The sequence below is a fragment of the Armigeres subalbatus genome, chromosome 3 (assembly GCF_024139115.2).
Source record: "Armigeres subalbatus isolate Guangzhou_Male chromosome 3, GZ_Asu_2, whole genome shotgun sequence".
Classification (NCBI taxonomy): domain Eukaryota; kingdom Metazoa; phylum Arthropoda; class Insecta; order Diptera; family Culicidae; genus Armigeres; species Armigeres subalbatus.
In genome coordinates, this window is record NC_085141.1 from 352,006,426 (window position 1) to 352,025,006 (window position 18,581).

Consider the following 18,581-nt stretch of genomic DNA (forward strand, 5'->3'; position numbering starts at 1 on the left):
TGCGATAGAGTCTCGACGTCAGTCGCCCAGCGACAGTGACGGTCTCGTCGCGTGTGTTTGGGGCACTTCCCGATTGCACCAACAACTTTTTTATTTCACATTGGAGTCTTACATAAATGCTTCATTTGCATCATATTCCACTTCCAGCCATCTGTTATCTGTATCAACAATCGATTATCGAAATGGTAAAAAAAAACTAGATTTCCATCAAAGCATTGCATCAAGGCAAATTTTCTCTAAATTTGCAACCGCATCTAATTGCATACATTTCCATTTCGCTCGGGCTCGGAAAAGGTACCAATTTGCTGCCAGCTTCCTCATGCAGACTTCAAACCGGTCCCAACGCAACGCATGAAAAGATCGTAATTGACCGAATTTCGTTCCGTTTCGCGAAAGCTCCGCTCCATTGTCAGTGGGTTATTAGCTGCGAAGGTGCATATCGCTATCTCGCCGGGTATCGCTAGAAAATCACGAAAATCAATCACAATAGACGGTACCTTGGAAAATTAGCGCCAGGTGCCCTACTGATTGTATGCGTCACCGCACTTTTCAATTGGAACACGTATTTGAACCGCAAACATTTCTTACATATCCGTAAGGTGTTCGTGCGTGAGAGATCTGCGTGAAACTAATTGGTGATAGCGTGCCTCGGGGGGTCCTAAGCGCCACTCGAGTCCAAAAGCGATTGCCGGATCTTGCCCGGCACTCCGGTTGGAAACCGACGACGCTGCTGGTTCGTGGTGGAAGAATTAGCGAATCTTTTCATTGCCGCTACTTAATTGGGGCTCATGCTAAGCCGAAAGTGAAAATTGTTTGCGTTTGCGAAAGTTTGTTTTATAGCTGCTGTGCTATACTCGATCGACAGATGAGATGGTTATCGAAATGGTTCACACGGTGAGGTTTAATTGGGTACATTGATGTGCATAACCCTAGATTTTATTTTGAAGATTAATTATATTTGTTGATTTGATTCATGGATAATTTATGAAATCGAATCAAAAATATTTTCAGCTGTTTCAGTAATTTATCCACGATTAAAGTACGTCATGCTAGGTGATGTAATAATAGGAAAATGCAGAATTTTTAAATTAGCAAACCTACTCACTTGCTTCACAAGGGCGTCATTGCTCGATCACTCATTACCGCCATAATTAAACCGTGCACTCCTCTTCCGCTGTCATTGGCTCAAACAACGGACTGATTTGCATCGTAGCCGATCGATTGATGAATAACTAATAATGTTTGCACCTACGCCTTCCGATTCGATCGAGAATCGAATCATTCTCGATTGAATGTCACTCGTTGCCGTTGTTTCGGCAATACGTAGGGTAACTGTTCTGGTTCTTTTTCCCTTAGCTTTCATAATCATTGTTACAAAAGAGTAGGAATGAAATGCAATCATTTTTTTATGGTTTTTAATCTAATCAAATTGGAGAGATTCTTTCTTTTATTTCGCGATAATTTGAACATGGGAAGATAAGATGGAAATTAGAACAGCTCCCCTACATGCTAACCTCAGAGAGGTAGGCTACCATCTCCCGTTATGGAACCTTGCGTGTCGCGATGTTGCACTGCACAGAAGGAAAATTTGCATCACAAATGGGGAAAACGAGCGATCGAAAGTGGTTCCATTCTCGTCGTCGTGAGCCGGGCAGGAGAGGGGTTTATAAGAACTCCACTCAAGGTAGCTCTCCCACATCGCCGAGCGGAACAATTAGCATTTAATTGTTTGCTTCCAGTGCGGGTTGATTGCTAAATGGTGATCATGTAATTTCCATCTACTTCTTCTCGGTAGGATTTCTTTTCTTCTGGTGTGAAGCCTACCTTCAACTGCTCAAATTCACATATCATAATGATTGAAAGTATTTTTAGATGCTTTCTTACTACGTCATTGCTTTCAAACCAACAATCCCTTAATTGTATTGACTAGGTCAACTGAAATTAAGTTAAGGCGTTCGAGTTACGCGGTTTTATTAATCTCCACACACTCACTTTCAATGGCATTCGAAAACCGGCGCTGCGGTTCGTAAGTGGGAAGTAATTATACATCGACAAACTCAATATTGAGCGGGATATTGGCGGGACATAGTGGTTGCAAAACTATCAATCAAACGCTTACGGCCAAAGAAAATTGGTACGTAGGCTGCGTGAGTCAGTCAATTAGTGGATTTCAACCACCATCAATCAAACTTTTGACGGCGAAAACTCATAGCTTTCGATTACGTGTTGCACTTCCAAACGAACAAACACTACATTGCACAGTAGGGAATTCGTGAAGGTGGCCGGAATAATAGAGACCGATTTAAACATTAGATTTTTTCAAGATAAAAATTAACTTCCCTGGCATAAAAATATAATCGTGTTAGCCTCATGTTATATAAAATGCAGAAATGATAACTTGGCTTAGAAACTACGAAGCTAATAACTGTGAAAATGCTGAATGAACACTAAGCTGTGCATTAGCAATCTGAGCAGATTTCGGAAGAAGAGCGAGTTTTTCAGTTTATATTTATTTGAACGATTCTACTCATTCATTATATTCCTGCTACGGATTGTGTTCAACTCATGAGTTGAGATCTAGGAATATCCAAAAGTAGTTTTGTATCCTTAGATTCAAGGATGTTCCAATTTCTTTTGAAAACTACAAAACAATATCCATTTTAAAACAACAACCCAACAATTTCAGCTGAATAAGCAAGTTTTTTAACTGAAGGAAGTTATTTCTGGTCGTATGAGCGATTAATCCACCTGTAATGTTTGTTGGGTTGCTGTCTCGAAGGATTAAAAGAAATCCGAAAAAAAATCCCAAGCAAATTCGGAATAATTTCCCAAGCAAATTCGGAAGAATTTCCCAAAGAAATTCGGTAGAATTTCCAAAGAAAATTGGAAAAATTTCGCAAAGAATTAAGGAAGAATTTCCCACAGAATTTCGGGAGAGTTTTTCTTGGGGAATTCTTCTGAATTTTCTTGGGAAATTCTTCTGAATTTCCGTGGGAAATTCTTCTGAATTTTCTTGGGAAATTCTTCTGAATTTCCTTGGGAAATTCTTCTGAATTTCCTTGGGAAATTCTTCTGAATTTCCTTGGGAAATTCTTCTGAATTAGCTTGGGGAATTCTTCTGAATTATTATTTGGGAAATCTGAATTTCATTGAGAAATTCTTCTTGATTTCCTTGGGAAATTCTTCTGAATTTCCTTTGGAAATTCTTTTCAATTTCTTTGGGAAATTCTTCTGATTTCCGTGGGAAATTCTTCTGAATTTCCTTGAGAAATTCTACTTAATTTCCTTGGGAAATTCTTCTTAATTTCCTTGTGAAATTCTTCTGAATTTCCTTGGGATATTCTTCTGAATTTCCTTGGGAATTTCTTCCGAATTTCCTTGGGAAATTCTTCCGAATTTTCTTATGAAATTCTTCCGAATATCCTTGGGAATTTCTTCGGAATTTCCTTGGGAAATTCTTCTGAATTTCCTTGGGAAATTCTTCTGAATTTCCTTGGGAAATTCTTCTGAATTTCCTTGGGAAATTCTTCTGAATTTCCTTGGGAAATTCTTCTGAATTTCCTTGGGAAATTCTTCTGAATTTCCTTGGGAAATTCTTCTGAATTTCCTTAGGAAATTCTTCTGAATTTCCTTGGGAAATTCTTCTGAATTTCCTTGGGAAGTTCTTCTGAATTTCCTTGGGATATTCTTCGGAATTTCCTTGGGATATTCTTCTGAATTTCCTTGGGAAATTCTTCTGAATTTCCTTGGGAAATTCTTCTGAATTTCCTTGGGAAATTCTTCTGAATTTCCTTAGGAAATTCTTCTGAATTTCCTTGGGAAATTCTTCTGAATTTCCTTGGGAAATTCTTCTGAATTTCCTTGGGAAATTCTTCTGAATTTCCTTGGGAAATTCTTCTGAATTTCCTTGGGAAATTCTTCTGAATTTCCTTAGAAAATTCTTCTGAATTTCCTTTGGAAATTCTTCCGAATTTCCTTGGGAATTTCTTCCGAATTTCCTTATGAAATTCTTCCGAATTTCCTTGGGAAATTCTTCCGAATTCCTTGGGTATTTCTTCCGAATTTCCTTGAGAAATTCTTCCAAATTTCCTTGGGACATTCTTCCGCATTACCTTGGGAAATTCTTCCGCATTACCTTCGGAAATTCTTCCGAATTGTGGGAAATTCTTTCGAATTTCCTTGGGAAATTCTTCTGAATTGCCTTGAGAAATTCTTCCGAATTTCATTGGGAAATTCTTCCAAATTTCATTGGAAAATTCTTTTGAATTTCCCCTGGAAATTCTTCCGAATTTCCTTCTTCCGAATTTCGTTCGGAAATTCATCCGAATTTTGTTGAGAAATTCATCCGAATTTTCTTGGGAATTCTTCCGAATTTCCTTGGGAAATTCTTCTGAATTTCCTTGGGAAATTCTTCCGAATTTCCTTGGAAATTCTTCTGAATTTCCTTGAATTTCTTCCGAATTTCCTTAGGAAGTTCTTCCGAATTTCCTTATGAAATTCTTCCGAATTTCCTTGGGAAATTCTTCCGAATTGCCTTGAGCAATTTTTCCGAATTTCATTGGGAAATTCTTCCGAATTTGATTGGGAAATTCTTCTGAATTTCCTTGGGAAATTCTTCCGAATTTCCTTGGGAAATTCTTACGAATTTCCTTGAGAAATTCTTCCGAATCTCCTTGGGAAATTCTACCGAAATTGCTTGGGAAATTCTTCCGAATGTCTTTGGGAATTTTTTTTCCAAATTACTTTGGGAAATTGTTCCGAATTTCATTGGGAAATTCTTCCGAATTTCATTGGGAAATTCTTCTGAATTTCCTTGGGAAATTCTTCCGAATTTCCTTGGGAAATTCTTCCGAATTTCCTTGGGAAATTCTTCCGAATTTCCTTGGGAAATTCTTCCGAATTTCCTTGGGAAATTTTTCTGAATTTCCTTGGGAAATTCTTCTGAATTTCCTTGGGAAATTCTTCTGAATTTCCTTGGGAAATTCTTCCGAATTTCCTTGGGAAATTCTTCCGAATTTCCTTGGGAAATTCTTCCGAATTTCCTTGGGAAATTCTTCCGAATTTCCTTGAGAAATTCTTCCAAATTTCCTTGGGAAATGCTTCCGAATTTCCTTGGGAAATTCTTCCGAATTTCCTTGGGAAATTCTTCCGAATTTCCTTGGGAAATTCTTCCGAATTTCCTTGGGAAATTCTTCTGAATTGCTTTGAGAAATATTTCCGAATTTCTTTGGGAAATTCTTCCGAATTTCATTGGGAAATTGTTCCGAATTTCCTTGGGAAATTCTTCAGAATTTCCTTGCGAAGATCTTCCGAATTTCCTTTTGAAATTCTTCCGAATTTCCTTGGAAAGCTTTTCAGAATTTCCTTGGGAAATTCTTCCGATTTGTCTTGGGAAAATCTTCTGAATTTCCTTGGGAAATTCTTCCGAATTTCCTTGGGAAATTCTTCTGAATTTCCTTGGGAAATTCTTCTGAATTTCCTTGGGAAATTCTTCTGAATTTTCTTTGGAAATTCTTCTGAATTTTCTTTGGAAATTCTTCCGAATTTCCTTGGGAATTTCTTCCGAATTTCCTTATGAAATTCTTCCGAATTTCTTTGGGAAATTCTTCCGAATTTCCTTGGGTATTTCTTCTGAATTGCCTTGAGAAATTCTTCCGAATTTCATTGGGAAATTCTTCCAAATTTCATTGGAAAATTCTTCTGAATTTCCTTGGGAAATTCTTTCGAAATTTCCTTGGGAAATTCTTTCGAATTTCCTTGGGAAACTCTTCTGAATTGCCTTGAGAAATTCTTCCGAATTTCATTGGGAAATTCATCCAAATTTCATTGGGAAATTGTTCCGAATTTCCTTGGAAAATTCTTCCGAATTTCCTTCTTCCGAATTTCGTTCGGAAATTCATCCGAATTTTGTTGAGAAATTCTTCCGAATTTTCTTGGGGAGTTCTTCCGAATTTCCTTGGGAAATACTTCTGAATTTCCTTGGGAAATTCTTCCGAATTTCCTTGGGAAATTCTTCTGAATTTCCTTGGGAATTTCTTCCGAATTTTTATTGGGAAATTCTTTCCAATTTCATTTAAAAATTCTTCCCAATTTCGTTGGAAAATTCTTCCGAATTTCCTTGAGCAATTTTTCCGAATTTCATTGGGAAATTCTTCCGAATTTCCTTGGGAAATTCTTCTGAATCTCCTTGGGAAATTCTTCCGAATTTCCTTGGGAAATTCTTCCGAATTTCCTTGGGAAATTCTTCCGAATTTCCTTGAGAAATTCTTCCGAATTTTCTTGGGAAATTCTTCCGAATGTCATTGGGAAATTCTTCCGAATTTCATTGGGAAATTTTACCGAATTTCATTGGGAAATTCTTCCGCATTTCATTGGGAAATTCTTCTGAATTTCCTTGGGAAATTCTTCCGAATTTCCTTGGGAAATTCTTCCGAATTTCCTTGGGAAATTCTTCCGAATTTCCTTGGGAAATTCTTCCGAATTTCCTTGGGAAATTCTTCCGAATTTCCTTGGGAAATTCTTCCGAATTTCCTTGGGAAATTTTTCTGAATTTCCTTGGGAAATTCTTCTGAATTTCCTTGGAAAATTCTTCTAAATTTCCTAGGGAAAAACTTCTGAATTTCTTTGGGAAATTAATCTGAATTTCCTTGGGAAATTCTTCTGAATTAGATTGGGAAATTCTTCTGAATATTTGTGAGAAATCCTTCTGAATTTCCTTGGGAAATTCTTCTGAATTTCCTTGGGAAATTCTTCTGAATTTCCTTGGAAAATTCTTCTGAATTCGCTTGGGAAATTCTTCTGAATATTTTTGGTAAATCCTTCTGAATTTCGTTGGGAAATTCTTCTGAATTTCCTTGGAAAATTCTTCTGAATTTCCTTGGGAAATTCTTCTGAATTTCCTTGGGAAATTCTTCTGAATTTCCTTGGGAAATTCTTCCGAATTTCCTTGGGAAATTCTTCCGAATTTCCTTGGGAAATTCTTCCGAATTTCCTTGGGAAATTCTTCCGAATTTCCTTGGGAAATTCTTCCGAATTTCCTTGGGAAATTCTTCCGAATTTCCTTGGGAAATTCTTCCGAATTTTTTTTGGGAAATTTTTCCGAATTTTTTTTAGGAAATTCTTCCGAATTTCCTTGGGAAATTCTTCCGAATGTCCTTGGGAAATTCTTCCGAATTTCCTTGGGAAATTCTTCCGAATTTCCTTGGGAAATTCTTCCGAATTTCCTTGGGAAATTCTTCCGAATTTCCTTGGGAAATTCTTCCGAATTTCCTTGGGAAATGCTTCCGAATTTCCTTGGGAAATTCTTCCGAATTTCCTTGGGAAATTCTTCCGAATTTCCTTGGGAAATTCTTCCGAATTGCCTTGAGAAATTCTTCCGAATTTCATTGGGAAATTCTTCCGAATTTCATTGGGAAATTCTTCCGAATTTCATTGGGAAATTCTTCCGAATTTCATTGGGAAATTCTTCCGAATTTCATTGGGAAATTCTTCCGAATTTCCTTGGGAAATTCTTCCGAATTTCCTTGGGAAATTCTTTCGAATTTCCTTGGGAAATTCTTTCGAATTTCCATTGGGAAATTCTTTGAATTTCCTCGGGAAATTCTTTCGAATTTCCTTGGGAAATTCTTTCGAATTTCCTTGGGAAATTCTTTCGAATTTCCTTGGGAAATTCTTTCGAATTTCCTTGGGAAATTCTTTCGAATTTCCTTGGGAAATTCTTCGAATTTCCTTGGGAAATTCTTTCGAATTTCCTTGGGAAATTCTTTCGAATTTCCTTGGGAAATTCTTTCGAATTTCCTTGGGAAATTCTTTCGAATTTCCTTGGGAAATTCTTTCGAATTTCCTTGGGAAATTCTTTCGAATTTCCTTGGGAAATTCTTTCGAATTTCCTTGGGAAATTCTTTCGAATTTCCTTGGGAAATTCTTTCGAATTTCCTTGGGAAATTCTTTCGAATTTCCTTGGGAAATTCTTCCGAATTTCCTTGGGAAATTCTTCCGAATTTCCTTGGGAAATTCTTCCGAATTTCCTTGGGAAATTCTTCCGAATTTCCTTGGGAAATTCTTCCGAATTTCCTTGGGAAATTCTTCCGAATTTCCTTGAGAAATTCTTCCGAATTTCCTTGGGAAATTCTTCCGAATTTCCTTGGGAAATTCTTCCGAATTTCCTTCTTCCGAATTTCCTTGGGAATTTCTTCCGAATTTCTTTGGGAAATTCTTCCGAATTTCCTTGGGAAATTCTTCCGAATTTCCTTCTTCCGAATTTCCTTGGGAAATTCTTCCGAATTTCCTTGGGAAATTCTTCCGCATTTCCTTGGGAAATGCTTCCGAATTTCCTTGGGAAATTCTTCCGAATTTCTTTGGGAAATTCTTTCGAATTTCCTTGGGAAATTCTTCTGAATTGCCTTGAGAAATTCTTCCGAATTTCATTGGGAAATTCTTCCAAATTTCATTGGAAAATTCTTCCGAATTTCCTTGGGAAATTCTTCCGAATTTCCTTGGGAAATTCTTCCGAATTTCCTTGGGAAATTCTTTCGAATTTCCTTGGGAAATTCTTTCGAATTTCCTTGGGAAATTCTTTCGAATTTCCTTGGGAAATTCTTTCGAATTTCCTTGGGAAATTCTTTCGAATTTCCTTGGGAAATTCTTTCGAATTTCCTTGGGAAATTCTTTCGAATTTCCTTGGGAAATTCTTTCGAATTTCCTTGGGAAATTCTTTCGAATTTCCTTGGGAAATTCTTTTCGAATTTCCTTGGGAAATTCTTTCGAATTTCCTTGGGAAATTCTTTCGAATTTCCTTGGGAAATTCTTTCGAATTTCCTTGGGAAATTCTTTCGAATTTCCTTGGGAAATTCTTTCGAATTTCCTTGGGAAATTCTTTCGAATTTCCTTGGGAAATTCTTTCGAATTTCCTGGGGAAATTCTTTCGAATTTCCTGGGGAAATTCTTTCGAATTTCCTGGGGAAATTCTTTCGAATTTCCTGGGGAAATTCTTTCGAATTTCCTTGGGAAATTCTTTCGAAGTTCCTTGGGAAATTCTTTCGAACTTCCTTGGGAAATTCTTTCGAATTTCCTTGGAAAATTCTTCTCAAATTGGGGAATTCTTCCTGATTTTCCTTGGGAAATTCTTCCGAATTTCCTTGGGAAATTCTTCTGAATTTCCTTGGAAAATTCTTCCGAATTTCCTTGGGAAATTTTTCCGAATTTCCTAGGAAAATTTTTCCGAATTTCCTCGGGAAATTGTTCCGAATTTCCTTGGGAAATTCTTCCGAATTTCAGAGGAAATTCTTCTTAAAATCCTTGGGCAATTTTTTCGAATTTCCTTGGAAAATTCTTCCGAGCTCCTTGAAAAATTCTTCCAAATTTCCTTGGAAAATCTTCCGAATTCCTTGGGAAATTCTTCCGAATTTCCTTGGGAAATTCTTCCGAATTCCTTGGGAAATTCTTCCGAATTTCTTGGGAAATTCTTCCGAATTCCTTGGGAAATTCTTCCGAATTTCCTTGGGAAATTCTTCCGAATTCCTTGGGAAATTCTTCCGAATTCCTTGGGAAATTCTTCCGAATTCCTTGGGAAATTCTTCCGAATTTCCTTGGGAAATTCTTCCGAATTCCTTGGGAAATTCTTCCGAATTTCCTTGGGAAATTCTTCCGAATTCCTTGGGAAATTCTTCCGAATTCCTTGGGAAATTCTTCCAATTTCCTTGGGAAATTCTCCCGAATTTCCTTGGGAAATTCTCCCGAATTTCCTTGGGAAATTCTTCCGTGAACTTCCTCCGAATTTCCTGGGAAATTCCTCCAAATTTCTTTGGGAAACTCCTCCAAATTTCCTTGGGAAACTCCTCCGAATTTCCTTCTTCCGAATTTCCTTGGGAATTTCTTCCGAATTTCTTTGGGAAATTCCTCCGAATTGCCTTGGGAAATTCTTCCAAATTGCCATGAAAAATTCTTCCGAATTTCATTAGAAAGTTCTTTCGAATTTCATTGGGAAATTCTTCCGAAGTTCATTGGGAAATTCTTCCGAATTTCATTGGGAAATTCTTTCGAATTTCCTTGGGAAATTCTTCCGAATTTCCTTGGGAAATTCTTCCGAATTTCCTTGGGAAATTCTTCCGAATTTCCTTGGGAAATTCTTCCGAATTTCCTTGGGAAATTCTTTCGAATTGCCTTGGGAAATTCTTCCGAATTGCCTTGAGAAATTCTTCCGAATTTCATTTGGCAATTCTTCCGAATTTCATTGGGAAATTCTTCCGAATTTCATTGGGAAATTCTTCCGAATTTCCTTGGGAAATTCTTTCGAATTTCCTTGGGAAATTCTTCCGAATTTCCTTGGGAAATTCTTCCGAATTTCCTTGGGAAATTCTTCCGAATTTCCTTGGGAAATTCTTCCGAATTTCCTTGGGAAATTCTTCCGAATTTCCTTGGGAAATTCTTCCGAATTTCCTTGGGAAATTCTTCCGAATTTCCTTGGGAAATTCTTCCGAATTTCCTTGGGAAATTCTTCCGAATTTCCTTGGGAAATTCTTCCGAATTTCCTTGGGAAATTCTTCCGAATTTCCTTGGGAAATTCTCCCGAATTTCCTTGGGAAATTCTTCCGAATTTCCTTCTTCCGAATTTCCTTGGGAAATTCATCCGAATTTTCTTGGGAAATTCTTCCGAATTTTCTTGGGAAATTCTTCTGAATTTCCTTGGGAAATTCTTCCGAATTTCCTTGGGAAATTCTTCCGAATTTCGGTGGAAAATTCTTCAAAATATCCTTGGGAAATTTTTCCGAACTTCCTTGGGAAATTCTTTTGAATTTCCTTGGGAAATTCTTTTGAATTTTCTTGGGATTTTTTTCTGAATTTTTTCTTGGAAAATTCTTTTGAATTTTCTTGGGAAATTCTTCTGAATTTCTTTGGGAAATTCTTCTGAATTTCTCTAGGAAATTCTTCTAAACTTCCGTGGGAAATTCTTCTGAATTTCCTTGGAAAATTCGTCTGAATTTCCTTGGAACATTCTTCTGAATTTCCCTGGGACATTCTTCTGAATGTCCGTGGAAAATTATTCTGAGTTTTCGTGGAAAATTCTTCTGAATTTTCGTGGGAAATTCTTCTGAATTTCCTTGGGTCATTCTTCTGAATTTCCGTGGGACATTCTTCTGAATTTCCGTGGGACATTCTTCTGAATGTCCGTGGAAAATTTTTCTGAATTTTCGTGGAAAATTCTTCTGAATTTTCGTGGGAAATTTTTCTGAATTTCCATGGGAAATTCTTCTGAATTTTCGTGGGGAAATTCTTCTGAATTTTCAAGGGAAATTCTTTTGAATTTTCAAGGGAATTTCTTTTGAATTTTCGTGGGAAATTCTTTCGAATTTCGGTGGGAAATTCTTCTGAATTTCCGTGGGAAATTCTTCTGAATTTTCATCGGAAATTCTTCTGAATTTCTGTGGGAAATTATTCTGAATATCCATGGGAAATTCTTCTGAATATCCATGGGAAATTCTTCTAAATTTCCGTGGAAAATTCTTCTAAATTTCCGTGGGAAATTCTTCTGAATTTCCGTGGGAAATTCTTCTGAATTTTCATGGGAAATTCTTCGGAGTTTCCGTGGGAAATTCTTCTGAATTCCCGTGGAAAATTCTTTGGAATTTCCTTGGGAAAGTCTTTTAAATTTCCCTGGAAAAGTCTTTTGAATTTCCCTGGGAAATTCTTTTGAATTACCGTGGGAAATTCTTTCGAATTTCCGTGCGAAATTCTTCTGAATTTCCGTGGGAAATTCTTCTGAATTTCCTTGGGAAATTTTTTTGAATTTCCTTGGGAATTTCTCCTGAATTTCCTTAGGAATTTCTTCTGAAATTCCTTGAGAAATTTTACTGAATTTCCGTGAGAAATTCTTCCGAATTTCCTTGGGTGATTATTCCGAATTCCATTTCGAAATTCTTCCCAATCTCCTAACAAAGTTATTCCAAATTTCTTCGAAAATTATTCCAATTCTCCAAATTTCTTGAAATTGTCTTCCGAATTTCCATAGAATTTCAGAATTTGCGTTGAGAATTTAATTCAGAATATCTGGAAATTCTTCCAGTGCACTTACCTCTTATCTTAAAAATCTTAAAAAATCTCCAGAATTATCACGAAAGATCTTTCAAATTTTCTACGCGAAATTGGTGGAGATTCGCGCGAAATATTTGGAAGAATTACCATGAATATTTCTCTCGAATTTCTCCTGTTTATAATACCCTTCTTAGTCTTGGGAAATAAACATTTTCCCATCTATTGGATCAATATAGAAGGCAAGGGCCTGGTTTGATCACTTTCAATAGATGTTTTTCGACTAGAACTTTGTTCATTCCATGAATTCGGTAACTCCAAATGTTTGGCATTGCATTCTAGATAAGTTTGTTCACATTGATTTTTCTCACAGTTCACTAACGATAATACGATTCTTCCGTGTTTTTGTACAAACAATCTTAAACACACGACTATGTGCTAGATAGTATGTTACTAATAATTTCACTAATTATTTTATTTCAGCGCTATTTAAAAATATAATTCAGAGAAATTGTCTGACCTGAACACGGTAAACTTCGGGCCGCTCGAAGCACATGGTTTCAACCCTCCACCACTTCGAAACAGCACAGCACGACTCAACTTCCACCCGCGAAATCCTCCTGTAACTAACAATTACTGATCTGACGATTATTGACATACCAAACTTTCCGCATCCGTGGTGCCTGATCCTCCGCTACCATTTCCGGTTGCCGTTGTTGCCGCCGCCGTCGTCGTCCCGTTGCTCATTGCTGCTGTAATTGGAGCCTTAAGCCGTTCCGATGTTGCTGCCCCCGGCTAGCCATAATAAAAATTCACCAAATTCCACTACCCTTTCCCTAATATCTTCGGCTGCTACTTCATTCGAACAAGTGCTTTGAAACAATTTCACTTTCATCCATATTTCCACTACCTGCTGCCACCGAATTCCGTTGCATTGAAACACGACAGCTCCACGGTTTTCACTTTCCACAAAAATCTGCTCAACTATTTAAGGTACACAATGCTGCGTGGCACGCACGTCTTGTTATTAAACAACTTGGCCGTCCTTCAATCCGATCGTCGAGGAACATCAACTAAAATACGATACACTCATTCATCGAATTTTTATCACTACAACCTATCACTATTATTTGTTATTGGATGCCCTGATCCGCTTCGCTAAGCACACGTTCCGCACTAAAACCAAATCACTGCCCCGCCGAATCACTGCTACCGATATGATGGGGTCAATTCACTTTCGCACATTGCTCAAATTCCGTCCCTTCTATTTTGGGCTGGGCTCGCTCGAGTCGGAAAAGGCTAGGTTGCACTTTCCCATGAATATTTTCCTCGCGCACAAGCCCGAACATGCTACACACAGCCACCACTATGAGGCCTGTACACTACGGGAGGCAGGGTACGGCAGTGCATCCACTTCTTGTCTGCCACGCTTCGGCGAACGAGTCAGCGAACTCTCTTCCTTCGCACGGCCCACAGCTTTTTCCCAGTCAATCTTCTCTGTGGCCACAGACTTCAACTAGCTCCGGCGCAGGTGGCACAGCCCGGTGATGGTGGTTGTGTCGCTATCAGTTGCAATCTGAAGACTTTTCCACACCACTGACTGGCGGCTCGAAACGCGGCTAAGTCACTTGTTGCTAGTGTGGCGAGCGTACCGATATGTATTGATGGCTGTTGTTTATGCTGCAATGAAGACGCATGGAGAAAAGAAAAGAAATGAGCTGTAATACGATTTTTGTTGTTATGTTTTTATGATGTTTTTCAATTGGACAGCATTGAAAAAGGTAAAATGCAATCGAAACATAGTGGTCACGGTTGAATTGGTATGCGATAAAAACAAGACATTTGAAGCTTAAAGTGCAAGGCCCTATTAATAAATCAGAAAGTCATGAATCTCTAATAAAATAATACGGTTTAATCTAGCCGTCCAAGGACTTCAATTGAATATCATTGTGTCAAATGGCATTAACGCATTTTACGTTGATATGGAAGTAATACACTCATTTCATTAATTATAATTAACACATTATCGTTAGAAGTTAATTTAATACTGAGCTAAATCCTAATGAAGAACGTTATTCGCTAACGTTAACGTCGATTTCCCCACCAGTATCATAACCCAGCGGAATGAACGACAGCAGGGACAAATCTTGCCGGCTAAAACGGATACTGTAGTGACAAAAGCCGATCGAAGAGTAAAGCAAGTTCAAACAGAAGCGAAACTAAGAGAATTAGGGAAGGAAAGTATTAATTGTTGAAGGAGTACGAAAGCGAGATGTCTACCGAGGTTGTTGATCTCGAGGACAATGCGTCGAAAATCGAGCAGTGATTTTCAGAGACAGAACGCTATGGTGAAGATTCAGGATCAGCGGTAGAGGATGCAGATGGGCAAACGCGGTATCCGTCGGTAAGGCTCGAGGAGCACCACTTCAGATATTATTCAGCGTCAGCATAATCCACCAATTGCCTCCAGATCAGGGATACCAGCGTGCATTTTGAGGAGTTCAGCTATGCTTCCAAGTGGGCAACTATAAAGTAGTGTAAGTTGAACCGGAAATGCTGGCGAAAGCATAATGGTTCTTAAAAGCAAACGAAATAGTGTGGAACTAACGGATGCGATTTTTTCATCATCCTCTGTTGCATAATGCAAGGAAACATAGAGCTCCAAGGTCTCCGCAATCGAACACAGAGATCCCAAACAATTCCCAATCAGAGGCGAGCTGAACTGAACATAGCTGTAACGTTCACCAAGGTCAATCTGAAATCCTGTTTGGAATCGTTCCGGTCCTACTTTATACGTTAGTTGACGACGGATCTGAGATCACACTTATTGAGCAGAGTCTCTCCAATGAGTTGGGGATGCATGGACTGACAAAATCGCTGTGCTTGAAATGGAACGCAGCAAATGAAGACCTTCAAACGAAGACCTTCATAAAGGTGTTAAAGCTTACTTTTCGCTAGATAGCCTCTGAGTCGGAAACTCGGACTAGAGGTGTGCGCCGGTCCGAAATTCGTCGGCGGCGGCGTTTGTCAGGCGGCGGCGGCGGCGTTTTCGGCGTCACGCCGAAAGTCATTTTAGCCGGCGGCGTGAATCGGCGTGGTAATTTTTTTTATTACGTTTTTTAAATTTTTTTTTCCAATTTTTGGGAAATTTTCAAAACATTAAAGGAAGAATCTTTTGAATTTCGCATGAAAAATCTTATGATCTTCTCCAGAAAATTCTAAAAGTTTTTCAAAAATTTGGAAATTATTTTCGTATTTTCCATGGTAACTACTTTGAGGTTTCGAGAAATATTTGAAATTTCTTAATAAAATTGTTTGGAATTTCACCAGAAAATGGGACACTTCAGAATTTTCACGAAAAATTGTTCTTTACTTTTACAGGAAAATCTTCGGAAATTCACGCAAAGTTTCTGTTTAGTATTCTTCGAAATTTGCACAGAGTTCAGTGCGTGATTTCTCTTGTTTCGGACTGCAGAACGATGACGCGATCGGCCGAAATATTTGTTCTGCATTGCGCGGCCGGTAATAAAAATCAGTTCAGTGCGTGATTTCTCTTGTTTCGGACTGCAGAACGATGACGCGATCGGCCGAAATATTTGTTCTGCATTGCGCGGCCGGTAATAAAAATCAGTTCAGTGCGTGATTTCTCTTATTTCGGACTGCAGAACGATGACGCGATCGGCCGAAATATTTGTTCTGCATTGCGCGGCCGGTAATAAAATCAGTTCAGTGCGTGATTTCTCTTGTTTCGGACTGCAGAACGATGACGCGATCGGCCGAAATATTTGTTCTGCATTGCGCGGCCGGTTATAAAAATCAATTTAGTGCGTGATTTCTCTTGTTTCGGACTGCAGAACGATGACGCGATCGGCCGAAATATTTGTTCTGCATTGCGCGGCCGGTAATAAAACCAGTTCAGTGCGTGATTTCTCTTGTTTCGGACTGCAGAACGATGACGCGATCGGCCGAAATATTTGTTCTGCATTTCGCGGCCGGTAATAAAAATCAGTTCAGTGCGTGATTTCTCTTATTTCGGACTGCAGAACGATGACGCGATCGGCCGAAATATTTGTTCTGCATTGCGCAGCCGGTAATAAAAATCAGTTCAGTGCGTGATTGCTCTTGTTCCGGACTGCAGAACGATGACGCGATCGGCAGAAATATTTGTTCTGCATTTCGCGGCCGGTAATAAAAATCAGTTCAGTGCGTGATTTCTCTTGTTTCGGACTGCAGAACGATGACGCGATCGGCCGAAATATTTGTTCTGCATTTCGCGGCCGGTAATAAAAATCAGTTCAGTGCGTGATTTCTCTTATTTCGGACTGCAGAACGATGACGCGATCGGCCGAAATATTTGTTCTGCATTGCGCAGCCGGTAATAAAAATCAGTTCAGTGCGTGATTTCTCTTGTTTCGGACTGCAGAACGATGACGCGATCGGCCGAAATATTTGTTCTGCATTTCGCGGCCGGTAATAAAAATCAGTTCAGTGCGTGATTTCTCTTATTTCGGACTGCAGAACGATGACGCGATCGACCGAAATATTTGTTCTGCATTGCGCAGCCGGTAATAAAAATCAGTTCAGTGCGTGATTTCTCCTGTTTCGGATTGCAGAACGATGACGCGATCGGCAGAAATATTTGTTCTGCATTTCGCGGCCGGTAATAAAAATCAGTTCAGTGCGTGATTTCTCTTGTTTTGGACTGCAGAACGATGACGCGATCGGCCGAAATATTTGTTCTGCATTTCGCGGCCGGTAATAAAAATCAGTTTAGTGCGTGATTTCTCTTGTTTCGGACTGCAGAATGATCGCGCGATCGTCCGAAATATTTGTTCTGCATTGCGCGGCCGGTAATAAAAGTAGCTATCGAACAAGTAAGTGCAGTGCGTGTTTTAGTCGTCGGGAAAGAAATAAAGTATCTTGTGTTCGGTGGCTCATGCGCATGTCGCGCGCGGTCGAAAAAAGCGAGCTCTTCAATAGTTTGCTGTAGCCATCGAACAAGTGAGTACAGAGTGCTGCGCTTCCGTGCGGTCGTCCAAAACGCGAATCTCCTTAGCTTTCATATGCCACCGGGCGTGCATGTTTTTTAACTTTTAACTCGTATTAGTGTCATTTCCCATCCCATAGATCGCATCGCTTACCAAAGTGAATCCAGATAAATTATCCTATGTAACTAAGACGATATCCTATCCCAAGACAATCGTGGAAATGCAGAGGTATACTCGGTCTCTAGTAGCAACGAGAGTCGGACTAACAATCCTTCCATTCCTATATGACCGTAAGGACGTGGCCAGCGCCGTTATTGACTTTAAAAATTTGAGCTCCCGAAACGTGTACATTGAGAATGGGTAGCTAATCCCAAGCCCCATTCATTGTGTTCTCTGTACAATTTCGCAAGTTCAGTCAATCACGGAGTAGCAACTACGAATTGTGCGGTCATAATGCTCATGCTCATGCTCAGTATTCTTCGAAATTTGCACAAAAATCTTCATAATTGCAGGAGAGTGTTGCTGGTAGAATGATTGTTTTCAGGTTGACTTTGTCAGTCTAGAATGATTAGGATGGCGAGTTTGGCATGGCCAACGATAAAACAGCATATTCTTAAGAATTTTTGCGAGAGACTGCAATTCAATAGTTACATAAGCTGAGCTTCAAAACGATGTCAAAGTCTATGATCTGCATTGCGCTGCACAATCAGGTGTACTGAATGCGTCGCGGTTATCGAACGGCATTCGCTAACCGAAAGGAAAACATGTTGCAGTTCTTGAACGACTAGTGTATTGTCCAAAAGAAATTCTTGGTAAATTCCATTGGCCGAATACGACATACGGCCGAAATGGTAAATGGGCCGAAAAAGTTGTTTGCCCTAACAGGTCGTTTGGCCGAATATGTCATTAGCCCGAAAAGGCCGTTTGGCCGAAATGGTCGTTTGAAATAATGGCTCATTTGGCCAAAAATATCGTTTGGGCCTACATGTTATACGGCCAAATGTCAATAAGGGTCTGTTCAAATATAACGTAACGCAATAGGGGGTGAGGAGTTCTTTAATATTTGTTACAATTTATTATGCAAAAAAAATTACGCGTAACAAATTAATTGTATAGAGAAAAAAAAAATGTTGAAAAATGTTAATTTTCTTTAAAAAAGCATATAGTATACTAATGCATAATAATTTATTGTAACGTGTTTTTTAAATCTCACCAAAAAAATTTTTTTTCTCAATAAACTGTTTGTTACTTATTACGCATAGGGGTGGGGGCAGTTCCGGAAATTGTTACAGATTGTTCCGAGGGGTAGGGGTTCTCAAAACAAGTTTTTAGCGTAACTTTTATTTGAAATGAACGGGTAATTTGCAGTTGTTGATCACCCATCATACTTAACAAAGAGCAATGAAACGTTGGACAAAATTTAAAAATAATTTAGTAATTTTGTCAAAAATATCTATCCTTTTTAACCTTTAACCTTATCGGTTTGGCCTAATGACATTTATGTTGAAAAGGCCTTTTTATCAAACGACTTTGAACGAAATTTCGTAATCTCTACTTTTCAAGTCG

General features: G+C 38.7%; 1 protein-coding gene across 1 annotated transcript in view; it reads right to left on the reverse strand.

The window, feature by feature from the left end:
• Positions 1-18,581, reverse strand: part of LOC134226060 (ral guanine nucleotide dissociation stimulator-like 1) — a 230,919-nt gene that overhangs the window by 118,997 nt on the left and 93,341 nt on the right. The window contains exon 2 of the mRNA XM_062706579.1: positions 12,688-13,707. Coding sequence (XP_062562563.1) covers positions 12,688-12,774 — 87 coding nt within the window. The 5' untranslated portion in view covers positions 12,775-13,707. The remainder of the gene's footprint in view (positions 1-12,687; positions 13,708-18,581) is intronic.